At 46.8% G+C, this 26,907-nt stretch overlaps 1 protein-coding gene across 2 annotated transcripts in view; it reads right to left on the bottom strand.

Annotated features, from left to right (window-relative positions):
* The window catches only part of LOC138493150 (uncharacterized), a 311,298-nt gene that overhangs the window by 167,580 nt on the left and 116,811 nt on the right, over window positions 1-26,907 (bottom strand). For both annotated transcript variants that reach the window (XM_069620334.1, XM_069620335.1), the window contains exon 2: window positions 22,279-22,382. In XM_069620334.1, coding sequence (XP_069476435.1) covers window positions 22,279-22,382 — 104 coding nt within the window. The remainder of the gene's footprint in view (window positions 1-22,278; window positions 22,383-26,907) is intronic.

Here is a 26,907-nt window from a genome sequence, read left to right as displayed (position 1 = left end):
CTCCACCACAAACGCATCCCCCCAAGGCTCCTTTTGGAGGAAATTCCCACGATCAGAACCTTTCGCAATTCCGGTTGACACTGGAAGCAAAGATATCCACTTGTGAGGTCCCCCAAAGGGCAAAAATCTCCAGGAGAATCTCCCGAGCCAGCTCCCACTCGTGAGAGATCGCACTCTGCCTGCTCAGAGCATCCGCCGGCTCGTTTTGGTCTCCGGCCAGATGAACTGCCGAGATCGAAATTTCCTGCTGGATGGCCCAGAACCAGAGCTGCATCACCTCCCTGCACAGAGGAAGTGACCCTGCCCCCCTTTTTGTTGAGGTAATGCATGGCCACTGTGTTGTCCGTCAGAACCAGGATATTCTTCCCTCGCACAGTTGGCAGAAAAGCCTTCAGGGCAAGCCTGACGGCCCTCAGCTCCAACAGATTGATATGGAGTCTGGACTCAGACGGAGACCAACAACCGCTGACAACTCGTTGGCATGCGCTCCCCATCCTGTGAGGGATGTGTCCGTCACAATAGTTACCTCCAGCCAGGGTAGCCAAAATTGAGCCCCCTCCTCCCCCATCAGATTGCCTTCGACGGCCCACCACAGAAGGTCCTGGGCGACCAAGGGCGGCACCTGAACGGGGTCCGACATCCTGCCGGAGGACTGTGACCACTGCACCTTGAGAGCCCATTGCAGAGATCTCATCCGCAACCTGGCCTCTGGCAACAGAAGAATGCAGGATGCCATGAGGCTGAGCAACCTCAAAAACTAACACTGGGAGACTCTGGGCATGTTGGAACTTGTGCACCATCTGCTGAATGTGACGAGCTCTCACCTGGGGAGAGAAACACTGCCCCAGGGATGTGTCGAGCATGGAGCCGCTGTGTTGGCGTCAAGTGGGACTTCAAGTTGAGGGAGAAGCCCAGCTTGTGAAGGGAGTGGCAGGTGACTGACAAATGATCCACGACTTGCTCGGGAGAGCGTGCCCTGATCAATCTTCCAGGTAGGGGTAGACGTGAATCCCCCCCTTTCCTGAGATACGCTGCCACCATCACCATGAGCTTGGTGAAAACCCTCGGGGCGGAGGCCAATTCCGGCAGGACCCTAAACTGAAAGTGCGAGTCGCCAACCGCGAACCTCCGGTACTTGTGCTTGGGATGGATTGGCACATGAAAGTAAGCGTCCTTGAGGTCGAGAGACACCAACCAGTCCTGAAGTTGAAGGGCCTGGAGGACTTGGGAGAGAGTAACCATCTTGAACTTGTCCTTCCTGAGGAGCTTGTTCAAAGCACGCAAGTCCATGATGGGTCTCAATCCTCTGTCTTTCTTCGAAATAAAAAAATAAGGGGAATACCATCCCTTGTTCCTTTCCGCTTCAGGCACCAGTTCTATGGTGTCTTTCTCCAGCAGGGATTTTATTTCCTGCGCAAGGAGCGGATCCGGACTCTTCAAAGATATTCCCTGGTGGATTGTCGTGAGGTCTCAGCCGGAAAGGAAGACAGTAGCCGTGGGCTATGATCTCCAGAACTCACATCTGAAGTAATGGCACGCCATTCTACAAGATGCCGCGCCAGCCTCCCCCCCACCCCCCACCGGCTAACCATGGAACATGGCCTCATGACTGAGCTGAAGCGGCAACTGCCCGAGCTGCCTTGGCACCTTGTTTTCCACCTCTTGCACTCCTACAGTGGCCCCTTTGACTTGCAGCTCCTCTCGATCTACCAAAGTATGAGCAATATCGAAAAGGAACCTCCCCTCCATTGCTGTCCCCTAGGACGAAAGGGCGGAGGTTGGCGAACTGCAGCGCTCAACGACTTTGCTGCAGCTTTGGAGGTCTGCAACCTCTCAAGGCTCTCGTCAGCCTTGCTACCAAAAAGATGTTAACCAACAAAGGGCATGTTGAGAAGCCGCTTTGCACATCAGGAGCAAACCCCGACTTCCGCAACCACGCAAATCTGTGTATTACAGTGCTCGCCGCCATGGACCGGCTGACGCAATCTGCCATGTCCAGACCCGACCTAACGGATTCACACATGGCATCCTTGCCATCCTGAACAAGAGCAAGAAAGCCATCCCATTCCTCCCCTTCGGGAATGCGTTCAGCTGCCAAAGAGACAATTCCACAGAGTATGAGTGAAACGTGCTAAGGCACACACAGAGTTGGCTGCCTGTAAAGCCATACCCCTTGAAGAAAACACCTTCTTCGCCCAGCCATCAAAATGTTTGCCGTCCCCATCAGGAGGGATGGTAGGGTACGACGCCTGTTTTGCCGGGGCTGTAGCCGCCTGCACCACCAAACTCTCCGGAGTGGGTTGCATAGACAAGTAGCTGGGGTCGCTACTGGCTGGATGGTATTTCTTCGGCAAAGACTTGGTCACTGCCGGGAGACTCTCCGGAGCAGTTCAAGCTGCTGCCACCCTTCTTTGCAAGGCCATCTGGAATGGCAATACCGGGTCAGTTGGTGGGCCTTGGTCAAGGATATCAGTCAGGTCATCCTGCAGAAAATCCACTGGTGGCACAGACCACCCCAAGTATCCATGACCCTCGACATAAGGCGCCGGTACGAGGACTCAGCGTGGGTGCCAGGCTCAGGCCTACCGAACTCCACCTCCGGAGAGGTGTCCAGACCACTGGCGTCGTGCAACGACTGATGCAGGTCTTCAATCTGGCTATGACCAGACAAAATCTCCTCAGGTACCTCACTCGGAACCAAGCCTTCTTCCGCAGACCCTTCTTCCACCTCAGAAATATAATCCATAGGCTGGAACGGGGGCACAGAAAAAGGGACAAAGACATTTTGAGACTTGGCCAGAGCCTTTCTAGGGGGTTCCACCGTGCCACGGGGTACCTCCGACAAAGCATCCTCGAAAGGCGTTGACGGAATTCGGCGTCGAGGGTGGAGCCCCGAGTGTGTCCTTAGACAGCCTGGGCGCCAATGGTGTCAACGGCTTCCTCGGAGGCAGAGCTTCAAGAGAGTCCCTCAACGACCTCGGCGCCGATTTCTTCTTCGAAGACCTCACAGGCTCTGACGGTCTCGAGGGCGTCGAGGACCGGGACCTGGAGTGGGCAGGTCTAGAGCGATCCGCCTTGTCCGATCGAAACCCCGAGCCCGAAGGCATGCGAGTGGTGGCTCTAGCACGGTCACGGCCAGCGTCTTCGACGGCGCGGACGGAACAGAGCCCTGCGACTGAAAAATTTCCATCATCTCCTGACGAAATGAATCCCATTCCGCAGGAGTGGAATGCTTGTTGGGACAAGCAACCTGCCGACGGGCGGAGTCCTCGGAAGGGGAAGGCGACTGGTGTCTGCGCTTCCGCGAGTGCCTCGAAGAAGGCAGAGGAATGGCAGGACCCACTCCGGGACTGAGACCCCCCCCCCACCAGACTTACGCCAACGATGCGGAGAGTCGCCCCTCGAATAGTCAGTCGAAAGCCCAGTGGATTTCAACTTCCGGGGCTTCGCCACCTTACCGACAGAAAGTTGCTTCTTATGATACCCGCAAGGCCTTTGAAGTTAACGACTGGCAATCTTCAATCGTCCGTGGTGTGGTCCTCCCCGCAGCACCAGAGGCAGGCGTCGTGCGGGTCCGTCAGCGACATCTTAGAACCGCAGTCCCGACACTTCTTGAAACCCAGCCACGGGGTAGAAGAAGACAAAGACATCATGGAAATCTTCACAAACAAACAGGTTTGAAGAACCGAAAGAACAGAACTCAGAAGAACCGAGGCGCGCTGAGATCTCAGAATGAAACACGTTAGCGGAAAAAACGGAACTGAGGCTATGGGCGTCGTGCGTCCTACTTCTAACATACTGTGATGTCGGCTCGACGGAGGCCCTAGAGGACAGCGTATCGACGTCATTGACGCAGGAAATTTTCCAAAGCAGCACAGCTGTGGTGATTACCTGTCAGATATGGAATACATCTGATGACCCAATCCCCTCGAAACAACTCCTCTGCAGTCTTCCCTCTGCGCCACACCCATCAAGGCTGCTTCAGCCCCCACATGTAATTGCAACTTGGGAAGTGCAGGCTGCCCTCCTGCCCGGTAGCGTTCCACCCTCTCTTTGGATGTAACATTAGCATGTGCTTTGCCAACATTCGCCTGTACAGAAGGAAGCCCTGCTGTTAAGACTGACAGAGAGGAGATGTGCCATTACAGCCTAGGCAGAGGAGATACTACGCTAGCACTCGCAGAGAAGAAATGTCCCCATAGTTCATACTTAGTAAAGATGTGTCATTTGCACGTGCCAAGAAGAGATGTAACATTAGTATGGAACAGATGTGTAATTAGCATGCAGAACCGAGATGTGCCATTAGCATGTGCAGAGACAGGATGTGGTGTTTGCACATGCTAACTGCACATCCCGTTGCTGCACAGGATGTGCAGCTAGTAAGTACGTGAAGGGATGGGATGTTCAGTTAGCATGTGCAGAGAGGGTATGTCCCATTAGCATTTGCATAGAGAAGGCGTGCCGTAAACATGTACATCTATGTGCACTTGCATGCAGTTAGCACACATGCACAGAGTGCTGTCCTAGTATGTGCACAGAGAAGATGCGCCATTAGCAGACGAGAAGAGATGTGCCAATAGTATGTGCAGAGAAGAGATTTGAGGTCACTATGGGTATTGATGCGTCCTGTCAAGTGTGCAAATATCAGGCTTGCTAAACAGAATGTGTTCTATCAACACACAAAAAGATGTGTTGTTAGCATGCGCACGGTGTAAAGATGATCTCTAAAAATGCTCAAAGGAGATGGATGTGCCTTTACCATGTGCACAGAGTACATCGTCATACTCGTTAGTATGTGTCAAGAGGAGATGTGTAGCTAGCATGTTCAGGTAGGATATATGCCATTATCAAGTGGCCTGATGTGCTGTTAGTATGTGCACAGACGGGATGTGCAGTTTGTATGTGGAGTGAAGGTCTCTGCGCAAGCCAGCCAACTTTGATCTACAACTCTTTTGGTCTACAAGTCTGATTGTACGTATGCATTGGGTGTATGTGTTGGATAAGTTACTTTCTTGCAGAGGAGAAAACTAATTTGTACTCTTGAAATTGCATTTATACTCCAATTTGAATAATCATGTGTAAAATATTCACGCCTCAAAATCCTATCCGGAGCCCCGACTACAGCAATATGTTCCTAGTGCACCGGAAGGGGAAGGGGAGACCTGTGATAAATCTAAGGGACTCAGCTGGCTCATATACCGGCATTTCAAGATGGAGGGGATACACCTCCTCCGAGACCTCTGGCTAATGAGACTAGATTTCAAGGACACATCTCACCACATCAGTCGCAGTCGAGCCTCGTCCCTACTTACATTTTCTTTGGAAGGGGCAGGTTGTGCAATTCAAGTGTCTGCCTTTCGGGCTGTCTTCAGCACCCTGGGCATTCATCAAGCTCACGAGACCGGTCACAGTGGCGATTCGCGAAAGAGCGTATTAATGATACTATACTTGGACGACATCCTCTTCCTATGACAAGACAAACAGGTGCTTGAGCAAGTGCAGTGGGTGACTTCTCTACCATCATCGCTAGGATTCCTAGTAAACCAAGAGAAGTCAGACCTACCTCCCAGCAGACACATGGAATTTCTGGGGTTTGCTGTATACACAACCAAAGCAAACTTCCAGCGCCCAAATGCAGGGCTATCGAGAGCCAAGAGGGGCTCTCCGGAAGCATGGTATATCGCTTCGGAATGTAGTCAGAGTAGTTGGTTTGCTGGCATCCTCAATACAATCTTCCCGGCCCTTTGCACTACAGGGCTCTTCAAAGGGTGAATATCAGGCACTTGCAGAAAGGGCTGCGGTACCACCAGCTTGTTCCCCTAGACAGCAAAGCACAGACAGAGCTGGAGTGGTGGCTCCACAACATGGAAGCCCGGAACATTTTTGGAGATGCCCCAGACCTGGTTATAGAATAAGACGTAAGCAGTTCAGGTTGGGGCGCAATGTGTCGTCGCTGGAAACGTGAGTAAGATGGTTACAGGAGGCATTAGCCCTGCATATGAACTGCCTGGATCCTCTAGCAGTGTCCTTTGCAGTCAAGGCATTTACGAAGACCATGTGGGATGCTGCATTCTTCTTCCAATGGACATTTCAGTGGTCCGATGCATCAATCGCCTGGTAAAAACCAGGCTGAGAATGCTGGTGGAATTGGCAAATGACTTCCACCATTATTGCCTCAGAAATCAGGTGTCCATCACGGCAGAGTACCTGCCGGGAGTGCAGAACGTGGTGGCAGATTGGAACTCTCGCTAATTGAGGGGCTCAAGTGATTTATACTTCAAAAGGGAGACATTCCTGAGGATTCAAGAGCTGTGGGATCCCATTCATGCATAGGCCCCTTTGCTTCCCATCTGAATGCACAATTGCCCAGGTACTTCAGTTGGAGACTGGATCGGGAGTGGAAGCTGCGGGCGCCTTTTTCCAGGATTGGTTCAGACACACACACTACGCCTTCTCCCCCACCCACGTTTATTATGATAGCCAGGACTCTGGCAAGAAACCACAAGAAAGGGGAGCTGGTGGTGATCACGCCCCAAGTGGAAATTGCAAGCATAGCTTCCAGTTCTAATAGAAATTTCTCTGATTACATTGTGGTAGGACCTTCTGTCTGATACAGGTCATTCTCATTTTCCAATTGGGATCATGGAATGCTTTTCGTTGACTGAAGTTTCTACAAAGAAGAGGAAGGGAACCAGACAGTACATGACACAGGAGAGTCTGGAGGTTCCTCATTGTCTGAATTTGGAAGAGAAACTACTGGATGAGGAAAGGACTCATGAGAAAGTCGCCCCCGCGACCCAGAGTTTCCAGTGGATTTAAAGTGATTCAATTTTTTTTTTAGATAAGGTTTAAAAGTGGTTTATGAAATAAATGAATCTGAGATTTGAAAGCTGCTGGATGGTGGCATTAAAGAAGTTTAAGCATAATGCTACCTCTGTCTAATAGACTCAAGACTCCCCGCACTATACGCCTGAGTAATCTTCATTGTGTGGTGAGAGGTGCCCACTAACTGAATTACCAGAGCAGATTCAAATTTCATTTATTTTTTAAATTTCAGCGCACAAAACCCAGAGGCATCTCGGCGCTAGTTACAGAAAGGGCATGGTCACATTCAGTAGTTACTGGCAGGTAAAGTTCCTGCACAGTGCAGGGTTGGTGAGTCAAAGTAGGAGCACATGCACACACTGGCAAAGCCACACCTCATGTTACAGCGGCTACATCAAAAATACAAGTACAGAAGTCAAAACAACATTAGGGTAAACGCAGGGAGCAACATAGCCATGCCTCATGGTACGGGGGGGGCTACATAGGGCAAGCAGATGCGTGCAGATACATGAGTCGGAGGCCATATCCGGTAGTTGCAGTGTTAGAAGGAATCCATGGAGAATAAATAGATTACAGGGTGGCACTAGCCTTATAGATCCTTTTTTCAGAACAAGAGCAATTACATCAAAATTGTAATATATATATATATATATATATATATATATATATATAGAGTTGTGGCAATCCCTGCAATTGCTAGTTAGGGGAAGCAATTGATTCTTTCACATAAAAATAAAATTACATTGATTGCTTTCTCAATCAACTTCAAATGTGTGGGACAGGGGTATGAGAATGTGTTTCGGGGGTGTTTAAGTTTAAGCTTTTATGTGCTTGAGTAGTGGAATAAAAACTGTGCAATAAAACACAAAAGAAGCCGATGCTAGTTTCCTAGATCCTCTGTTGTGACTGGACAAGCTTTCCACGCGACGGAAGATCGCTAATCATGCCAGAGAATAAGATCTCTACATGATCGTACCTCACTCTTCCTGGTATCATTGCCCCCACCTCACTCTTGCTCGCTGCATTCCCAAACTACCCCACCCCATTGTTCCTAGTCAGTCCCCCAGCTACCCAACCTCTTAGTCATCCGAGTCCCCACTAACCCCCACCTCACTCTTACTCTTCAGAGCCCTCCAGTACCACCACACAACTCTTCCTCATCACAATCTCACTCTTCACAGTCGCCCACTGCTACCAAATCTCCCTCGTCGTAGTACGCCACTACCACCAACTCACTATCCCAGTCCCTCTCTACCACCACCTCATCTTCATCGTCACAGTACACTAGTACTAATCCTCATCTAGTGGACCCAAAAGAAAGATGAAATCTTGATAAACCTGATGTTGCGCAGCTCAAATAAAGATATTAACAAATGACATCAGAAAAGAATTACAGGTTGTGGGAAGTATAGTATAAGAAGGCCCTTGAAAGTCAGGGAAAAAACGTAGTTGAAGTAACGTTAAGGTGCGGATTGAAGGTCACAAAACACGTGAATTTGGTAGGCGCCGAGGTAACGCCACCATAGCTATGAGGACCACATTGACATCCCAAAATCTCACCACAGAGAATATCACATGATCACTTATGGCATCATGACTGACATCACTGGTACAGTAGCTCAAAGCGAGTAAAAAAAGAAAAACCAAAAAGAAATTGCACAGATGCAATATACCCTGTGTTTTGTGAAGGTCTGAAAACATTAAACAGTCAATAAAGGTTGGGGGGGGTGGGGGAGGGGGGGTTGTCAGGGGCACTACAGAAAGTTAATCTTGCACATAGCAATTGACATTTTCGATGCACTGGATCCCCCCTCCCCCCCCCCCCCCCCCCCAAGTGATTTTACATTGCAACTTTTCACTAGCCCTACCCAGCATACGCAATGTTGAGAATAAATGGGTCGTGGTCCAAAAAGTGTAGTGGCATGCCAGCTTCAAACCCAGGCACTAAACACCCTACTACAACTTTTGTCCATCCTGTACATTAGCTACTCTTGTCCATAATGAACATTAGCTACTCTGGTCGATTACTATGGGTCCTCACATCGTGGACCCTTGCAGACTACTTGCCCTAGCCTTTACTATTTTACATTGTCAAGGCCTACCATTTGATATGTTAAAATGGCAGTAAATTGTCTGCCATATGCAGATAGGTTGACTTTGGAAACTGGCCTTTATTACGATTGTTGTATTCTTCGGCGAGCATGTGTGAAGTCCAAATTGTAGTACTCCTCTTTGCATAGGGTATCATTTTTAGAACAGAGTGGCAGGTACTAGAATTTCTCATCATGGTGAATGCCAAATCAATAGAAAGTAACTCTGATGTGTCAGAAAAGCATGGTTGTCAATACAGTATTTTTAAATGCAAACTCCAACCAAGCTTTGCACCTGAATCCACCCTTATTTGCAGAAACACTTTTAATGTTGCATCTTTCATGCATCCGTAAACTGCTGTACCACGGATGTCACTCCTGATGCCACACGTGATGTCATGATGGTTCTCGTAGGCTGCACAAGAAGGGCCTCAGTTAAGGTGGTGTAGCTTCCAGCACCTGCCAAATGTCAGGGGTTTTGTGGTATTAAATCGGCACCTTCACGTCAACTACAGTTTTCTCATTGATACATGCCAACCCAAGTCTGCATACTACTGTGAAATTGTAAGCAACTTTGCACCGATTCCTGTCATAGGGGTCAATCCCAATTCCAGTTGGAATGGTGCAGTCTCAGATTAAATGTTCCCAAACCAGTGTACTCAGAGACTCCCCGGCCGGCCCATAGAGCCGAGGTTTGCTCCGAAGTACTTCTGGCGAGATAGCTGCACCTTTGAGATGGATGGGGGTGCAGATTTATTACTCCAACACCAATCGATAAGGACAACTCAATGGTTTGGCAAAGGGAGTCAGTTTATTGACAAGTACAAAAAACAGTCATGGAAATCAGCAGTGATGCGATTGTCCTTCTCGCTTCAACGAACTTCATACAAGTTGTAACATTTATACTCAAAACTCGCCATAATTGACGTGTAACACTCAAAAGTTAATATGCAATTCTATTGGTTAAGAAAAGGTAACTTAACTATAGGTACTATATCTGTATATAGTAAACGAGTGAGGGGATTGGGTAAACACTGACAGGTGGGCATCTAAGCCCCACTTTAAAAAATGACTACTGTAGAATTCACTAAAAGTACGACGTCTCATTGGTTCTACTAACTATAGAACCCTAGATTATTTGGTCCATTGTGATTGGTTTGGCACCAACCCCATGCATATTCTTCCACTTTGCTTAGCAGCACGCAGAATGGTTGGCCAGGTGCAGGGTGCCCCTTCATTACCCGGCCTTTCTCCAATTATGGTTACAATCAATCATCGCTTCAGCAACTATGTGTCAATTATTTCACTGTGGTTGGCCTCGAAACTGCATCTTGTGTGTGGAAAAGTTCTGATATCTCTGCCTGGGCGGATGCAAAGCGTAGGTGTGAACCCTGTGCTTCTTCTTGCTCGGCAGGTCACGTGATTCCCACACTGTGAATTTGCCTCATTTCTCTCAATTTGTGCATTTGATTCTCATTTAGCTTGCCACCTGCCTACGCCTGCTTATCTTGACCTTTCAGAGACAGGCTATTCTGTTCTTAAGTTTCAATTATACATAGCTGCTGTTTGCCTCGTCTATTGGTATGACGTCGGCTTGCCTGGCAAGAGTTCCTTCTGCCGAGTTTAGATTCAGCCGTCTCTTCTCCTTTTGTTGAATATGAATCTCTGCACATTCGGCCTTTAGTAACTTGGGTTGATTCTGCTTCATTTGCAAAGTGAAATATACTTATACTAAAATCCTTTGTTTGAGGTAGACTTCTGTATAATGGCGCATGCTGCACTATTCTTCTACTTCGCATAGCAAGCTGTACTGTTTTGTTTGCTTTCTTGCGGTTCCAAGCATATGTACAGGTGTAAACTAGTCGACTATCTTCATCTTGCTTAAAGCTTAATTCTCATACATTTGGACATCATTCTTTTATTTTAAGTTCACAATATCTTCACTCCTGGCGTTTCGTCGCTTTGTGTCAATCTCAGGTCGTCATTTCTTCTATCTGTGAGTCTGTCCGGGTCCTCGTGACGTCACCATTCGTCTTCCATTAAGACTTTTTTGGTTTCTACCGGGACAGTATTTAGGCAATCTTCATCTCGTCTCATTTGCTGGTAGGGTTTCCTTAATGGATACCTTACTGTTAGGAAATATTTCATATTGTAGGTAATTTTCCTTCCATGTGGCAACCCCCAAACCTTTTGCTGTTTTACACCCTGATCTAGACTTTGCCAGAGAAGCGCATCCTTCCGCCGCACTCCTCTTGTCTTTCGCTCCATTCTTACGGGGAAACTGACATGCCCTTAAGACAGTCAGTACCGGGAAACTGTTTTCCGTAGTTCCTTTCTCATGTTGCAGCTTTCGCACAACACGGCACAAGAGGGCACTGTAAGCCAAGTTACTGCACTCTTGGGTCTCTAATCATTCTACAGGCCCTAGAAACTCTAATTGGATTGTTAACGAATGGTGCAAGTAAATCACGGACGGGACTGGTGGCAGCGATGGTTTCTTTGTGTGAGCTCCTTTTGGCTGTTTAAGCGCGTTTCTCGCGCTTAGCCCAAAATGGTGGCCTGGCTCCCAAAATGGCCAGACCATGAGGCTCTTTGTCCTGCCCGCTGACCGTCTTGCCCCCTTCATCTTCCCCAGGTCGAGCCGACCCAGGGCCTTCCTTATTTGGGCATGTACTTTCCCGCGAAACAGATGCTTTCGCGGGCTTCTACCGGCCTTGTGAGCGCCTCCAGGATTTGGGCTGGGATGTCTGGTCCCAATACACATCCTGGGTGCCAGAGAGTCTAGTGTGTCTTGAATGCCTGGGACCACCGTGGTCCGTGATAGGTCCATGTATGGTGTGAGTGTTTTGTGAGCAGATCTCCCATTGGCTCCTCTCAGTTTTGGCGCGAAGGGAACTCTGGATAAGAGGAGGCTAGAAACACCACTACCTTGTCGATCTCCGGAGTTCTCACGAACGACGGATACAGGAGCCAAGTATCCTGCAACTAAGAGGCTGAACCGAGGAATCACTGGTGACCCGCTGAAGGACTGCTCCTCTGCACTGCTGTCGCCCTGTGAGACCATTCTGCCTCTGATCGAACTAGAAGGCCTGTACTGGTACTTCGACCCTTTGGAATAGTGGGAACAACTATTCTCGGCATCTTCATCCTCTCCTGCACGTAAGCCTTCGGAAGCATCTCTGGGCCATCCAGTGGACTGACTAGCCTGCCCAGAAGTCTTGCTCTGTCACCGCCGTCAGGTTGCTGCTGTATTCCGAGTCCTTAGCACTCTCACACGATCCGTACGGTCTGAAGTGAGAAGTGTGCATTAGGCTGAAATACACACGGCCGGTGTGCCCTGTGTTGCCCTGCTGTGGTAACAATCATCTGTGTGGGTTCACTGCGTTTGGGACATCCTCAACTCTAACTTCTGCTGCCGTGGAATCTACACAACGCTGAGACGTCCCCTGCTCGTATTTGAACCTGCCAGCACAGAAACTGACGCGGAGAAGCCTGGGTCTGCCTGCATCGGGGACCGGTGAGTAGCAACGCTAGGAACCGGTCGCCCTCCTGCAGTAGCCTGTAGCTTTTCCTCGCTGTGTTAAACAGCATGCCTTTTTCGCACTCGCGCTCTGCTTCTGCCCACAAGTGGAGGCCGCGCTTGAGTAGCGGAGATCTGTTCGCCCTCATTTGTTCACCGCTCTGAACTGCCCGATTTGCTTGAAGAGAGTCCCCTTGGCACCAGCGTGTGCAGGTACTTTTGAGCACAATGCTCCACTCTTCGTAGGGCTCGGACCTCCTTCTAGTTAAGTGGCCTTGAAGGCGAACTGGGTCTAACGATCACTTGCACTGCCTGTTTTCCTCCCCATCTAGGTGGTCTGCATATTTCGTGCTTCTAACTCTTTAGACCCTTCGGTAATTGTATATATATTTTATTTGATTGTGATGTGTTGGTTTGAGTTTTACCGTGATTCTTTACTATGGTCAATCTTACAGAGGCCTTGTAATAAATGTGTCTATATTTTTAATATACGCCTGCTTGGAGTGATTTGCAAGTGTCATTGCTTTGTGTGCTCATTGCAGGCTTTCAGTCACCCTCACCCCTCTTGAGACCTAGTCTTGACCGCCTCCATTGCTACCCTGATTGGTCTGGCTTGTCCAGAGGTTACCCTGTTCCAAGAAACTAGGCTGGCCTTCTGAACCTCTGCCCCTCCAGGACAGAGTTCAGAAATCCATCTTAACACTTACTGTCCATGGTTTTCTGGGTATTGGTACTTCAATAGGTGTTGCTCTCTTCATAGGTACTGGGCCGAGCCCTACTGCGGCTCTCTTTTGGTTTATATGATCATCATACGTCACAGTTTGGTGTGAACGTTCCTGGTACTTCAAAATGGATGACTGGAGTGCAGGCTTTATTTGGGAGCTCCTCTACACCAGTCCCTAAATTTCATGAAATTCCGTTAAGACCTTGGTGTTGAGAACCTTGGTATATATAAGAATTGCTACCAATTTGAAATTGTGAAGTTTAAAGGATGTCAACTCAAAAAAGGGGGCAAAGCACGCAGACTGCAGGCTCTGACAGAACACTGCTCTTCAGATCTCTACCCCTTCACCATAGTTGATACTACAATCAAAAGGATACGCCAAGATATCGATAATGCTTCAACACTTCCGATGTTGGACCATTCACAAACCACCAAATGGCAACTTTCTACTCTACTTAACTTCTTTCGAAGGTCCCTTTCCAGATTATGCCTATTGCAATTTGTACAATTGGTGCCAATAGGTCTAATGCATTGAGTGCATTTCATTATAGAGAATGTACAATGGGGTGAATGTTGTCTTTTAGGTTACTTCACTTAAGTGTCGTACCAGGCCTTTTTATACATGAAAATATTGTAAATACAACAGCTTTATTATTTTCCTGCGTACATTTACACACAGTTGTCGAGCAGAGGGCAGGTTACTGACAGAAACCACAAGGCTTCTTTTGATTTTTATCTACATGCATGCAAATGAAAGCCAGGGAGAAAAACCGCCGAAACAATTTTTTTTCCCTGAAGCCTTTCAAAAAGGAAACCGCACACAGCTTCTGCTGTGTATTTTCCAAGCATTTCAGGATTGTGTATTTAATAAAAATGGAAAACTAAGTTGCAACTGAGAATATAATCTTTTGTAACAAATTATGCTTTTTATTCCAGTGAAAGCAAACCAGTATTGCACAATTGTATTTTTCAGAGTTCCTGTGCTGTGTGCATAATCATGCAGAGGCAGATCAGTTTTACACACTTTTTATAATTGGAGTGTAATTAAATTATGAGTATACACGGTCTAGTTTACATCCATTCAATCTTGCAGTCAATGGGGTACATTACTATAAATGATCAGTGGCAGAGTCTTTGCTCAAGGGTGAGCGATTGTCATTACATCAAAGGTGTTATGGCTTTTCAATTCTTCAAGACAACAATTAAAACATCCAAAACCAGACTCTCCAGGAAGTACAAGCGCTGCTCAAAAACAAAGTAACATTATATTTGTAATTGAAATAGAAACTCAGCAATACCTGTCCGTGTGATAATCTAGATCGGTATTTCACTTTATGTAGCGCTTCATGCATGGTTTGTCCAACATCTAAGGCACTCTATTATACCCATGTCTATACTCAGTTTACCGACCTCTGAAGGATGTTAGCCAATAAGATAGCTCAGCTGTTTGAACGTGTTTGTGATTTGTGCGCGATTCGCAGGTTTGAATCCCGGCAAGGTCAACTCAGCCCTTCATCCTTTGGAGCTCGATAAGGAGTACCAACTTTGGTTTGGTGAGAACTGTGAAAAATGATTTCTATGTATAGCGCTTTGCCAAAAGCGCTATATAAATAACAATTTGACCATGCAATTAGGTATAGAATTCAGCGGGGAGTCCTTGCCTCTGCCCTGTTGTATCATAACATTGGTTTTTTTGGAAACAAAGGGGTGGCGTCCTGCCACATATGTTTTATCATACAGTAATTGTTTGTTTTTCTGATTACTGTGAGACTTTTCTCATTTCACATATTTTTGTATCCTAGAGACTGTGAGATTGTGCTATTTACAGTACAGAGGTATAAAGAAATGATGCAATAAAACACAGGTGACTCTTAGCTTATTTATTCAGCTAATGTCACAGAATAAAGAAAATGGAAATAAATTACCCATGATATTACGATAGTTTTGTAGAACAACACTTTTCCAGCAGTTTAGTGTGGGAGTCTGAATACAGTAGAGTAAAGCCACAGTACAGAACTCACATGGCATAAACTTGAAGGTGCCAAAAAACTTAGTGCATAGAATTAGTACAGTATGTATGTACAGTAGGGCACAGACAATATCACATTTGTAGACATTACTTCTTTACAAACATCATCCTAATATTAGTTTCAAATGGTATATTGGATGTCTTTCGAAGAGGAGAAAACCAAGTCTTTGGTCTACGTCAAGATGTTTATCAGATGTTTTTGGAGGGACTGGCTTGCTGGCCTGGGTGTAACGAGGGTCCCTGGACGTTTCGGCGTCAAAAAGCCTTCTTCAAGGGTTTAGACCCAGTCTCCCTGTCAAACGGGAATAGAGTAAGGACGTAATTAGCGTTCAAAGAACACTCTGGTGTTGTCATACAAACCAGGATACTGGTATGCGTGAAAACAAATTTAAAAAAAGGGGGGGTTTATCCCCTGGACATAAAGAATATTGGACTGCAAATATTCAAATGTCGGGCTTGCACTGGCTAAAACACTGACCTGAAAGGGGTTGGCCTGGAGGAGGTGAAAGTGGTTAGACAACCTCCGTAATTGATGGCGTGAATCACAGTTTACTTAGTACCGGATGGGCCTCGAACATGTGTCTGGGGAATGAAATGGAGACAAAAAGATCGTTGACACACGGAAAGTAAATTAGGTAAATGCTCGGGTACGTGTAGTGGAAATAGGTGAAAACCTATAAGTGGCTGGGAGGGCCACAGAAGATCAGAGTAGATAGAAGTTACCTGTTTCTGTGCTGGGGGTATTGAAGGACCCGGCAACTTGAGGCTTGAGGTGGCGGGACACCCTGGTGTGAATCCCAGCGGGGACACCCGTCTGTTGCTGCAGTCAAAAGGTGCAGAGTGTGCGGTTGTATTCTGTAGAGAATGGATAAAGCTTAGGACATGCCGGGAAGCGATTTGGATTGAAAAGAAGCCGCTGAAGTTGATGCCAATGTAGTGGCTGAAAAACGGGAGGGGAGTGGTTGGGTGTCGGAAAAGAAAGAGACACTGTCTGCCACTCAAGCCGTTACCTTAGAAATTGTGACCGTTGTCAGCAGCTCGGGTAGGGGTCGGGCGCGAGTGAAGCAGCGTCAGGATCCCGTTGCAGCTCGATGTGAACTGCACAGTGCAGCGTATATGGCTGGGAGGGGCTGTGTAGTAACTCTCCCTACGCTTGCGCAGGGGTGTGGAGCTACGCCCCCTCAGCTTGTGCGCATGCGTGTAGTGGGGACGGGGCTCCACAGTATGCTCTCTAATGTGTGCGGGGGAGCGCCGTCCGGGCGCTTGCAAATGCGCATGTGCGGTTGTGTAGTGGGCTCATCGAAATGGGTAGACCCCTTGTTATGTACTTGTTAGGTGTAAAATAGCCTGGGCTCAATGTATGGGTTGTTTGGTGTTGATCGAAAAGGAACCAGACCGTATTGGCAAGGTGACGTGAGCCTGGGACTGCTAATCACAAAGGCAGATTAGTTTGGTGCAAAAGAGAGATACATATTTGCAAAATGCATTCAAAAAACCGTAAGTTCTGCGATTTGGTATATATGTACATATGTTATGGCCGCAACATTAGAAAAAAAGCATAAGAAATTGGCCAAAGACATTCAAAACTTCAAAATTGAAAACGTTTATCCTTATTTAGCACCTGATTATAAAGAAAAGAAAGAGAAAGAAAGAGTGATTAGCCAAACAGGCCCAAGTAAAGGACGTAGAAAACGGGTCACATTTTCTGAGACGTCCAGTTCAGGCTCCTCGAATGGGTCACCTCAAAACATAGGGAGACAACAACTTGGAGGTCAATCCCTACCAACACCACCCCCTCAGGTTCCTTTTTTAGGCCGGGGGGGCCCCAGAGGCCGTCACTGGGGCCCAACACCACCAATGAACATACCATTCTACCCATACAACTACCAGCAGTGGGGCCCACCAATGCGGAGACGACGCAACCAATGGAGGTATTAGATAGCATCCCCATCTTCAACTTATCAGGAATAGAACTTACCAGAAATGAGACTGCGGTCCTAGCTAAAGGTCTTTCCTTTGTCCCCTCGAACAAGACCAATTGGTTCAATTTGGATCAAGAATTGTCCACATTCTTCAGAACAGTAAGACGTAAATTCTATTTTAAGGACAAGGAGCCTCTATCAAGGGAGGTAGATTCAGGACTATGTGTCCCCTCTAACTTCAATCCCAGTGAGAACGAAGTATCACCATCTATAATAACCTTCGAAAAATGCATCAGGAATGAGATGAGAAAACTCCAGGATAAACAAGAGGACAAAAGGAGAAACCTATCAGTGGATGAGCACAAGGCATTGAAAGATCTCTCCACTAACAAACAAATTGTGATAAAAACAGCTGATAAAGGAGGTGGCATAGTCATCCAAAACATAGACCAATATAAAAGCATGGTCAAATGTCTCTTGGACGTCCCAGCCAATTACAAGAAATTGAAAAAAGACCCCACAGCGGAAATCAAGTCTAACATTCAAGAAATTGTGACTTTTGCCTCGGAACATGGATGGATCAGCGAAAAAGAAGAAATGTTCCTCACTACATCAGAAGGTAGAACACCTGCCTTCTATGCACTCCCCAAAATACATAAGGATCAACATCAACCACCAGGAAGACCCATCGTATCTGGATGTGGGTCTATCCTTGAGCCTATCTGCAAATTTGTGGACTACTTTTTGAAACCTCTGAGCCAAGAGACACCCACATACTTGCGAGACACAATGGCCACCATTGCACTGTTTGAAAACCAGCCCTTTCAACCAATGGATGAATTATTAGTCACCATGGATATTGCCAGCCTATACACAAGCATTCCACAAGATTCTGCCGTTGAATGTATAAGACAACATCTGACACATAACATGAAACAAACCCGAGTACCCACCAACTTCATTGTAGAACTCCTTGAATTGGCACTTCGCAATAACTTCTTCACATTCGATGAAACATTCTATCTCCAGATAAGCGGCACCGCCATGGGTGCGGCGTTTGCACCCAGCTTGGCAGTCATCTTTATGTCAGAATATGAACAGCAACTCATCTTCAACACTAATAATCCTTTCCATGAGAAAATCTCTCGATGGTTCCGATATATCGATGATATCATCTTTATTTGGAAGGGCGATGAAACAGCCCTAGATAACTTTCAGGAGTGGATCAATAGCCAAACAAGTGAGATTCAATTCACTTTAGAAAAAAGCAACCGAGATATCAATTTCCTGGACTTAACTCTCAGTAAAAGAGAACAAACTTATGTGCTCCCTGTTCAAAAAAGAAACGGACCGTAATACCCTTCTACATTACAGGAGCTTCCATCCTAACAACCTACGAAACAACCTACCGTTTGGACAGTTCCTTAGAATAAGGCGCAACTGCACAGAATTGGAACACTACAAAGAAAATGCGGTCTCTCTACAGATGAAACTACGAGACAGGGGGTACCCCAAAAAATTAGTCAACAACACCAGAAAAAGAGCACAATACATCCCGCGGGAAACCCTCCTGACGCCAAAAATACGCAACTCAGAAGTAGATCAACAAATCACCTGTGTCTCTACCTTCTGTCCGGACACTACTCACCTTAAAGCAGCCATTAGGAAATTTTGGCCACTGATACAGATCAGCCTTCCAGAGGAACCGATACCACGCATGGCATTGAAACGGGGAAAAAACTTGAAAGATATACTTACCCATGCTAGGCTCAACAAAAAACCACAAAGATCTGAACTTTGGAGCCTACGTGAAATTGTGGGACACCACCCTTGTGGTACCTGCAATGTATGTAAACTAACAAAAAAAACCACTTCATTCAAAATCGAACAACAGGATTGGAAACTAAAACACTTCTCCAACTGCAAAACTCCTAATGTAATCTACGTTATCGAGTGCCCTTGTGGTTTGAGGTATGTGGGACAGACCAAGAGACAAGTAAACAAACGAATAGGGGAACATAGATCCCGTATACGATGCAAAACCCATACAGCACCCTTGGTCTCACACTACCTGGAATTCCAGCATGGAGTCGATGACATGAAGTGGTGGGTGGTCGACATCATTTTTAACAACACCAACACTACAAACGCTCTCAATCATAAGGAAGCCTGGTGGATTTTCAAACTAAAATCCATCACCATTGGTCTGAACGAAGCTGCCCCCACCACCTTTAGTTGAGCACCCCGCCCTCCTGCGACAATATCGCTACCCAAGGCCATCTGGGTCCTTCCAATACCTACACAAGTTCCCCTTTCAGAGCCAGGTCTCAAACACTCCACCGAAACAACGAAGTACAGCGGAGACCATGCTCTCACCTTCAGCACAAAACTACGAGCAGTTGAAGTCTCCACAGTAACTCCCTCACCCCTGTTGCATACCCTGTTTTGCTGCAAATATATATTTTTAAAAAATAATAAAAAAACAAATAAAGAATAGGACAACTGAATACTATCAAGTTTAATATTATTCTGCATCTATTAGCAGCATGCCGTGTTATGTATCTCTTCTAGGCATGCACATGCAATTTTCTCTTTTTCCCCCGCTTGTATACACTATTGCCTTCGATAAATGTATATATGAAGATGACGCCGAGAATAACATGCAAACAGAAAAATGTGATCCCCAGTTTTGATGCTGTTACAATATGTACATATATACCAAATCGCAGAACTTACGGTTTTTTGAATGCATTTTGCAAATATGTATCTCTCTTTTGCACCAAACTAATCTGCCTTTGTGATTAGCAGTCCCAGGCTCACGTCACCTTGCCAATACGGTCTGGTTCCTTTTCGATCAACACCAAACAACCCATACATTGAGCCCAGGCTATTTTACACCTAACAAGTACATAACAAGGGGTCTACCCATTTCGATGAGCCCACTACACAACCGCACATGCGCATTTGCAAGCGCCCGGACGGCGCTCCCCCGCACACATTAGAGAGCATACTGTGGAGCCCCGTCCCCACTACACGCATGCGCACAAGCTGAGGGGGCGTAGCTCCACACCCCTGCGCAAGCGTAGGGAGAGTTACTACACAGCCCCTCCCAGCCATATACGCTGCACTGTGCAGTTCACATCGAGCTGCAACGGGATCCTGACGCTGCTTCACTCGCGCCCGACCCCTACCCGAGCTGCTGACAACGGTCACAATTTCTAAGGTAACGGCTTGAGTGGCAGACAGTGTCTCTTTCTTTTCCGACACCCAACCACTCCCCTCCCGTTTTTCAGCCACTACATTGGCATCAACTTCAGCGGCTTCTTTTCAATCCAAATCGCTTCCCGGCATGTCCTAAGCTTTATCCATTCTCTACAGAATACAACCGCACACTCTGCACCTTTTGACTGCAGCAACAGACGGGTGTCCCCGCTGGGATTCACACCAGGGTGTCCCGCCACCTCAAGCCTCAAGTTGCCGGGTCCTTCAATACCCCCAGCACAGAAACAGGTAACTTCTATCTACTCTGATCTTCTGTGGCCCTCCCAGCCACTTATAGGTTTTCACCTATTTCCACTACACGTACCCGAGCATTTACCTAATTTACTTTCCGTGTGTCAACGATCTTTTTGTCTCCATTTCATTCCCCAGACACATGTTCGAGGCCCATCCGGTACTAAGTAAACTGTGATTCACGCCATCAATTACGGAGGTTGTCTAACCACTTTCACCTCCTCCAGGCCAACCCCTTTCAGGTCAGTGTTTTAGCCAGTGCAAGCCCGACATTTGAATATTTGCAGTCCAATATTCTTTATGTCCAGGGGATAAACCCCCCCTTTTTTTAAATTTGTTTTCACGCATACCAGTATCCTGGTTTGTATGACAACACCAGAGTGTTCTTTGAACGCTAATTACGTCCTTACTCTATTCCCGTTTGACAGGGAGACTGGGTCTAAACCCTTGAAGAAGGCTTTTTGACGCCGAAACGTCCAGGGACCCTCGTTACACCCAGGCCAGCAAGCCAGTCCCTCCAAAAACATCTGATAAACATCTTGACGTAGACCAAAGACTTGGTTTTCTCCTCTTCGAAAGACATCCAATATACCATTTGAAACTAATATTAGGATGATGTTTGTAAAGAAGTAATGTCTACAAATGTGATATTGTCTGTGCCCTACTGTACATACATACTGTACTAATTCTATGCACTAAGTTTTTTGGCACCTTCAAGTTTATGCCATGTGAGTTCTGTACTGTGGCTTTACTCTACTGTATTCAGACTCCCACACTAAACTGCTGGAAAAGTGTTGTTCTACAAAACTATCGTAATATCATGGGTAATTTATTTCCATTTTCTTTATTCTGTGACATTAGCTGAATAAATAAGCTAAGAGTCACCTGTGTTTTATTGCATCATTTCTTTATACCTCTGTACTGTAAATAGCACAATCTCACAGTCTCTAGGATACAAAAATATGTGAAATGAGAAAAGTCTCACAGTAATCAGAAAAACAAACAATTACTGTATGATAAAACATATGTGGCAGGACGCCACCCCTTTGTTTCCAATCTCTACAGCTCCCAAGTCCTACCACTCTCTTTGAGCAGTCCCTCCAGTTACGTATCATAACATTGGCACACCATTAGGTAGCAATAGCTCCAGGAAACGAGGACTCAGACAATTCTGCTTATAGGTTATTCGGCAAGAGTAATTGTTAGGATTGCATTTTGGTTATTTCATGTTTCTCAAGGTATATGTATCCTTGTGTATTCCTTATAAGTGTTCACATTTTTTTTTTAATTAAAGACAATTTTGCTATCGAACTTCAAAACACAATACAATTCAGGTTTGCTTTACTATGCAATTGGCTAGGTTTTTGTGTTTTCAACATTTAAATATACACAGGAGAGATCAAATGGCCAGACGTTCTAGAAATAATAAAAAAGTGTATTATTTCACAAGGCAGAAAAGTTCCAGCATGGTAATCGTTTCATTAGTTTTTGCACATGTCGGCTGGATGTCCCATTTTTGCTCTCTTGAAAATCACATTTACTCGCAAAGTTTAAAAATAGGAAGTAAAAATACTCCCACCTCAAATCTAGTGGAACTGCTTAAGCCCATATCTTTTCTAAACAAACACTAAGGAACTAGTAGCCACCAGACTCACCTGGAGAGTCTCGTGGATGGAAGAAGCCTCATTCATGCTTTTCTCAGGCACCGGCTGCATCCTTCCAGTGTTGCCATCATCTGCCTCGGGCTCAGAGGGACGGCCTGCAATGAGAACTAACAGTTTACTACAACACCAAGATGTACAGGCCATCTGCAACAATATCCTAGGTACAAAGAGGACAGAAGGCAGGTCGGTATCATCACAACACGATGTGGAATCCGTTTGGATACAATTTTGGCAGAACATCCTAATTCCACCCAGTCCATTGCAACGGTTCCCGGAATCGCAAGTATGACACCTCTATCGACACCCATAACATTCAATGCGGCCACGTGCTTACAAGTGGCTCCGCGTTCTGTTTTCATCTATAGCCAAACATCGGTTCTCCATCATGTTCCTGTTGCAGGCATTTTGGCAGCAGCAACATTTGCGTTTTGGATGACAGTTCTACCCGATTGCTGAAGTGTCAGCCCTTGCCCAGTTAGGCTGTAAGAGTTCTAGGTGGAGCAGAGAGCAGCACAAAGGCCATTTAAGAATGGGTGGTGCAGTCCCAACACCATAGTTTGACATTATGGAATGCTTACTTCATACTGCATTTTTAGATAATAAATGCAGCCGAATGTTTACAATCTGAAAGCGTGGAAATGAGCCAAAAACTTATCTTAGTTCATCGACAGCAGGGTGCCCTCCAGTGCTTAATTTGTGGGGGTGGTTGCCGGTGCCCAACACTGGCACTCTTTTTTGGGGACCGGAACATGGCTGGGGCACGTGAAATTACTTTGTTCAGTTTCCAAAGTTCCAAGATCATAAATCATTCAGAGTCTGCTCTGCGGCTCTGCTTGCAGTTGCAGGCCATGGCTGGCTGCTGGGCCTGGGAGTATAGCAACAAACAGCCAATGGAAACTAACATTCTGTTGTTACTATGCAGTATTTGATACATTCTGTATAGTAACACAATGTACAGTTTTCATTGGCTGTTCATCTGAGTCTCCAGTCAGTGAAATGACATGATGACGTTTGGGGGTGGATCACGTGGGTCTGTTGTTGCCGAGGCAGGCCACCTTCACCTCACGAGGCACACTTGCTTTGTTAAGGCGTGGCGTGACTCAAGGAAAGCCTGCCCCTGCACTTGTGGTCCTCTGTGCAGCCTACTTGCAGGCAGCTTAAGAAGGCCTGGCTGGCTTAGTGTGCAGTGTAAATTCAACTCAACCCAGTCAAGTACTAAGCACCCCCCACCCCAACTTTGACTGCGGCCGGCCAGTGTGGCACGCTGTGGTGACTGGCACGTGCAGGAGACAGGCAGCTGCTTGCCTGCTCCGCTCGTCGTGTGCCCGCAGCCACCTCAGGCTCAGGATTTGACCCGAGTTGGCAATCAGGCTGCGGGGCAATGCGAGCGGAGCGGTGTAATGGCTGCTGCTCTTAGCATAGTCCTAGCAGTGGGATGGTACGGCAGCTGGGTGTGTGCGAATGTTTTCTGGGCTTGCCGGTGGGCCTGCCCTGCTCAAAAAGTGGCTCGGCAGGCAGGTGCGACAAAGGGTTAAACATTAGTTACACCCTGGGTGATGGTGAGGGGGCCGCGGGTGTCATTTGGATAACCCATGACATCTGCTTTCCGGGGGAATTAATTAGGCTAGCTCGTTAGCAGTGTTAATTTAAAGCCATGTTGTGAATTGGCCGTGCATGGGCAGTTGGGCATGGCTGGCGCAGCCGCGCGTTGCATTTGATTATTTATGTTACTGTAAAGTTGATGGCTAGTTGCACATGGGACATAAATAGCTCAACGTGTAGAAACCACATGCAGGGTTCGAGCTATCATCAGGCATGTCGCATTTGGCCTCTGGGACGCACGCCTTTTCAGTTTTCTGAAAATATTTTATAAAAAGTGCATCTGTGGGTTTAGCCCCTCTCCCCCCCACATATGTATCTATCTGTTGGCAGCTAAGCTCAGCTGCGCATTTTCTCCATGCTGCAGCAGCCATTGCAGGAATAAACTTGGAATCTAATTTTATTTTTTATTTTTATTTTTTTTGCAGGCCGATCGCCGTACTGGCTACTAGTGGCCATGAACAAGACAGGAGTTTTTAATTAAGCTCTCTAGCAAAAGGAAACAATGTTGTGGGGCTGCAGTCTAGCATTGCAAATGAATTAATATTAACGCATTAATATCCGTCACCTCAATTAAGGTCATATGGGAAATGGGCGCCATAACCGTAGTTTTTCGAATTCAATCGTGCATGGGGTTTGTTATTACAATCACTGCAGTGATGGCCGGGACACTTAAGTTACTAGGTTTCATTTGGATAGCTTTGCGCCTGCTCCCATTTTTCATTCAGTGTTAAAGATCCCCTCTTTGGTAGGATTACACGCGCGGGGCAGAGAGGCATGTAGAGTTTGTGACCCATAGGCGTCACTATGTGTTGGTGTGATTTATTCACGCTCGTTTTCCCCAGCTGGTGTGGGTGCCTAAGTGGGGGTGGGGAGCACGCCAGCATAGCACTATGTGGATAGACGCCAAGCCACACTCAAGACCGTTTAGCCATATGGATTACGCGAGGGGGGTTATTGCCAGGAACTGGAATGAGAGGGGTTTATGTGCTGCGTTACAATACATGCATGGATTGTGATTTGCTTAGCTCGTTCCATCCAATGCGGTGCACAGGAACAACAATTTTATTTGGCACAAGTTTTTGTGCTTAAGGGGCTTCGGCTGATAAAATATCTCAGCGAGTTGAGCGTCCAATGTGCCAATTCGGGACGTGCCATGTCCGTCACAGGTCCAAACAGGAATTGCTTTACGGGGTGGCCCAGTTATGACAACAGCGTGTGTGTGTGTGACGAATTTAGTTTTAAGAGGTGGTTTTTATCACGGTCCGTTCTACCGACACTGCGAGTGAGGTATATAAAGCGATCAGCCAGAAACCACCTATTTATTGTCTCGGTCTGCTTAGACAGAGGGTGCAGGCTGAAGGGGGACGGCAGTAGGGCTCCATGCCTGCAAGTTAGGTGGCTACCCTACCGTTCACGTTATTATGCAAGCAAATATATGCAAACAATAATAGTACTAAATGGCCATTCTGTGTTATTATACTATTGTCAGGTGCCACTAATTCGACCAGGCCATTATTAAACATGGTGATGGTATACATCAGTGGTTCAGACCTTCATCTTGGTATGTGGATTTCTTTTTAATGTGTGGTGGATGTGAGCCGGCATCAATGATGCATTAATATTTTTAGAAAAAATGAAAGTTTGTCACCCAGTGCAATTCATCCCCATCATCCACAATATTGCATTGTGCACAGTGCAGTTTAGCACCAGTGGAGCAGAATAGCAAAGGAATGCAATGCAGCATTGCATTCTTCATTTGTGAGTTTGTGAAACTGGTGCAGTTGCCCTAATTTGGCCCCCTGCCAGTAATGATCAGAAAGGCCAGAAGGGGGGACTCAAATAGGCACCGGGACTTAAAATGCCTTTTCAAACACAATGAACGATTTATCGATAGCAACATTTACTTCATGGAACACTGAATAATGTTCAGTTTGTGCACTTTGGATGCCAGTGGCGCGTTTGAATCTGTATATGTATACCTTAATTCATAGCAACTGAGATTTTAGTTTGGGGAAAGGGCGTGTTTAATGTTGCTTTTTCATGCACACTGTGCAAGTGAAATTGGTCAATACTGCTGACAGCACATTACACTAAGTGATGAAACATGCCCATGGTGGCATACAAAAGAGACCCCCCCCCCCCCCCAATTTCCCTATTGGACCAGGCCTTTGGGCATTACCTTATTGACATTTGGGACAGTCGAGTCTGTGGGCGGGGATGAGGAGGAGCTGGCGTTGCTAAAGGGGGGGGATTGATTGAGGGGGCTATAACCCCATTCTTTTGCCTCTGGCATTTTTTGGCACTCTTTTGCCTCTGGGGTTGCCGGAATGCTGGAACCACTACACCTACTATAACAAGTGTTTTCCAACTTTAAAGCATTATACTTTCTCAACCCATGTGTGCCCTTCTCCATCCATCCATCCATCCCACTACTAGCCTGTGCCAGCAGTTGCTCATGCAGCGCCAAACATGTGACATGAAGCAGCAGCAGTGTGATGGGCTGGTGGTGGGCCATCTAGGTCTAGCACTGAAGTGGTGCGGGCAGCACCGCGCCCGGTATTATGGGGCCAATATTTTTTGGGGACTGGCACTTATTTTTTTACAAATTAAGCACTTGTGCCCCCCCCCCTCCTGCGACACCACTTGGCAGCAATACCAGGCATTCAGAGACCCTCGATTCTCCCGATCCCACACTCCTGGCACCTACCAGTCCAGAGCACTCCAACGATAGCCAGTTTAACCAGTTCACCAGCTGACACTGTACACAAGGACCACTCCTACAGGCAAATCTCCACTTCATGCAGCCCCAATTACCACGGGGCCTGCCACCTAATCCACTCCATGCCGGAAAAAGACAGCAGTGCCCACAAGAACCGCTTCATTCCCCACTCAGACAAGTGCACCCCATTGCTGTGGAACATGTCCTGTTGCATGCCAACCAAGCAAGATCACTATTCAACTTGCAGGCTGAAACATTAAGTGGGGGCCGTCTGCCTTTGCCCCATACTCACCCCCCTA

The sequence above is a fragment of the Ambystoma mexicanum genome, chromosome 10, assembly GCF_040938575.1.
Source record: "Ambystoma mexicanum isolate Mex_15411 chromosome 10, UKY_AmexF1_1, whole genome shotgun sequence".
NCBI classification, from domain to species: domain Eukaryota; kingdom Metazoa; phylum Chordata; class Amphibia; order Caudata; family Ambystomatidae; genus Ambystoma; species Ambystoma mexicanum.
This window is presented reverse-complemented; position numbering and strand designations above follow the sequence as displayed.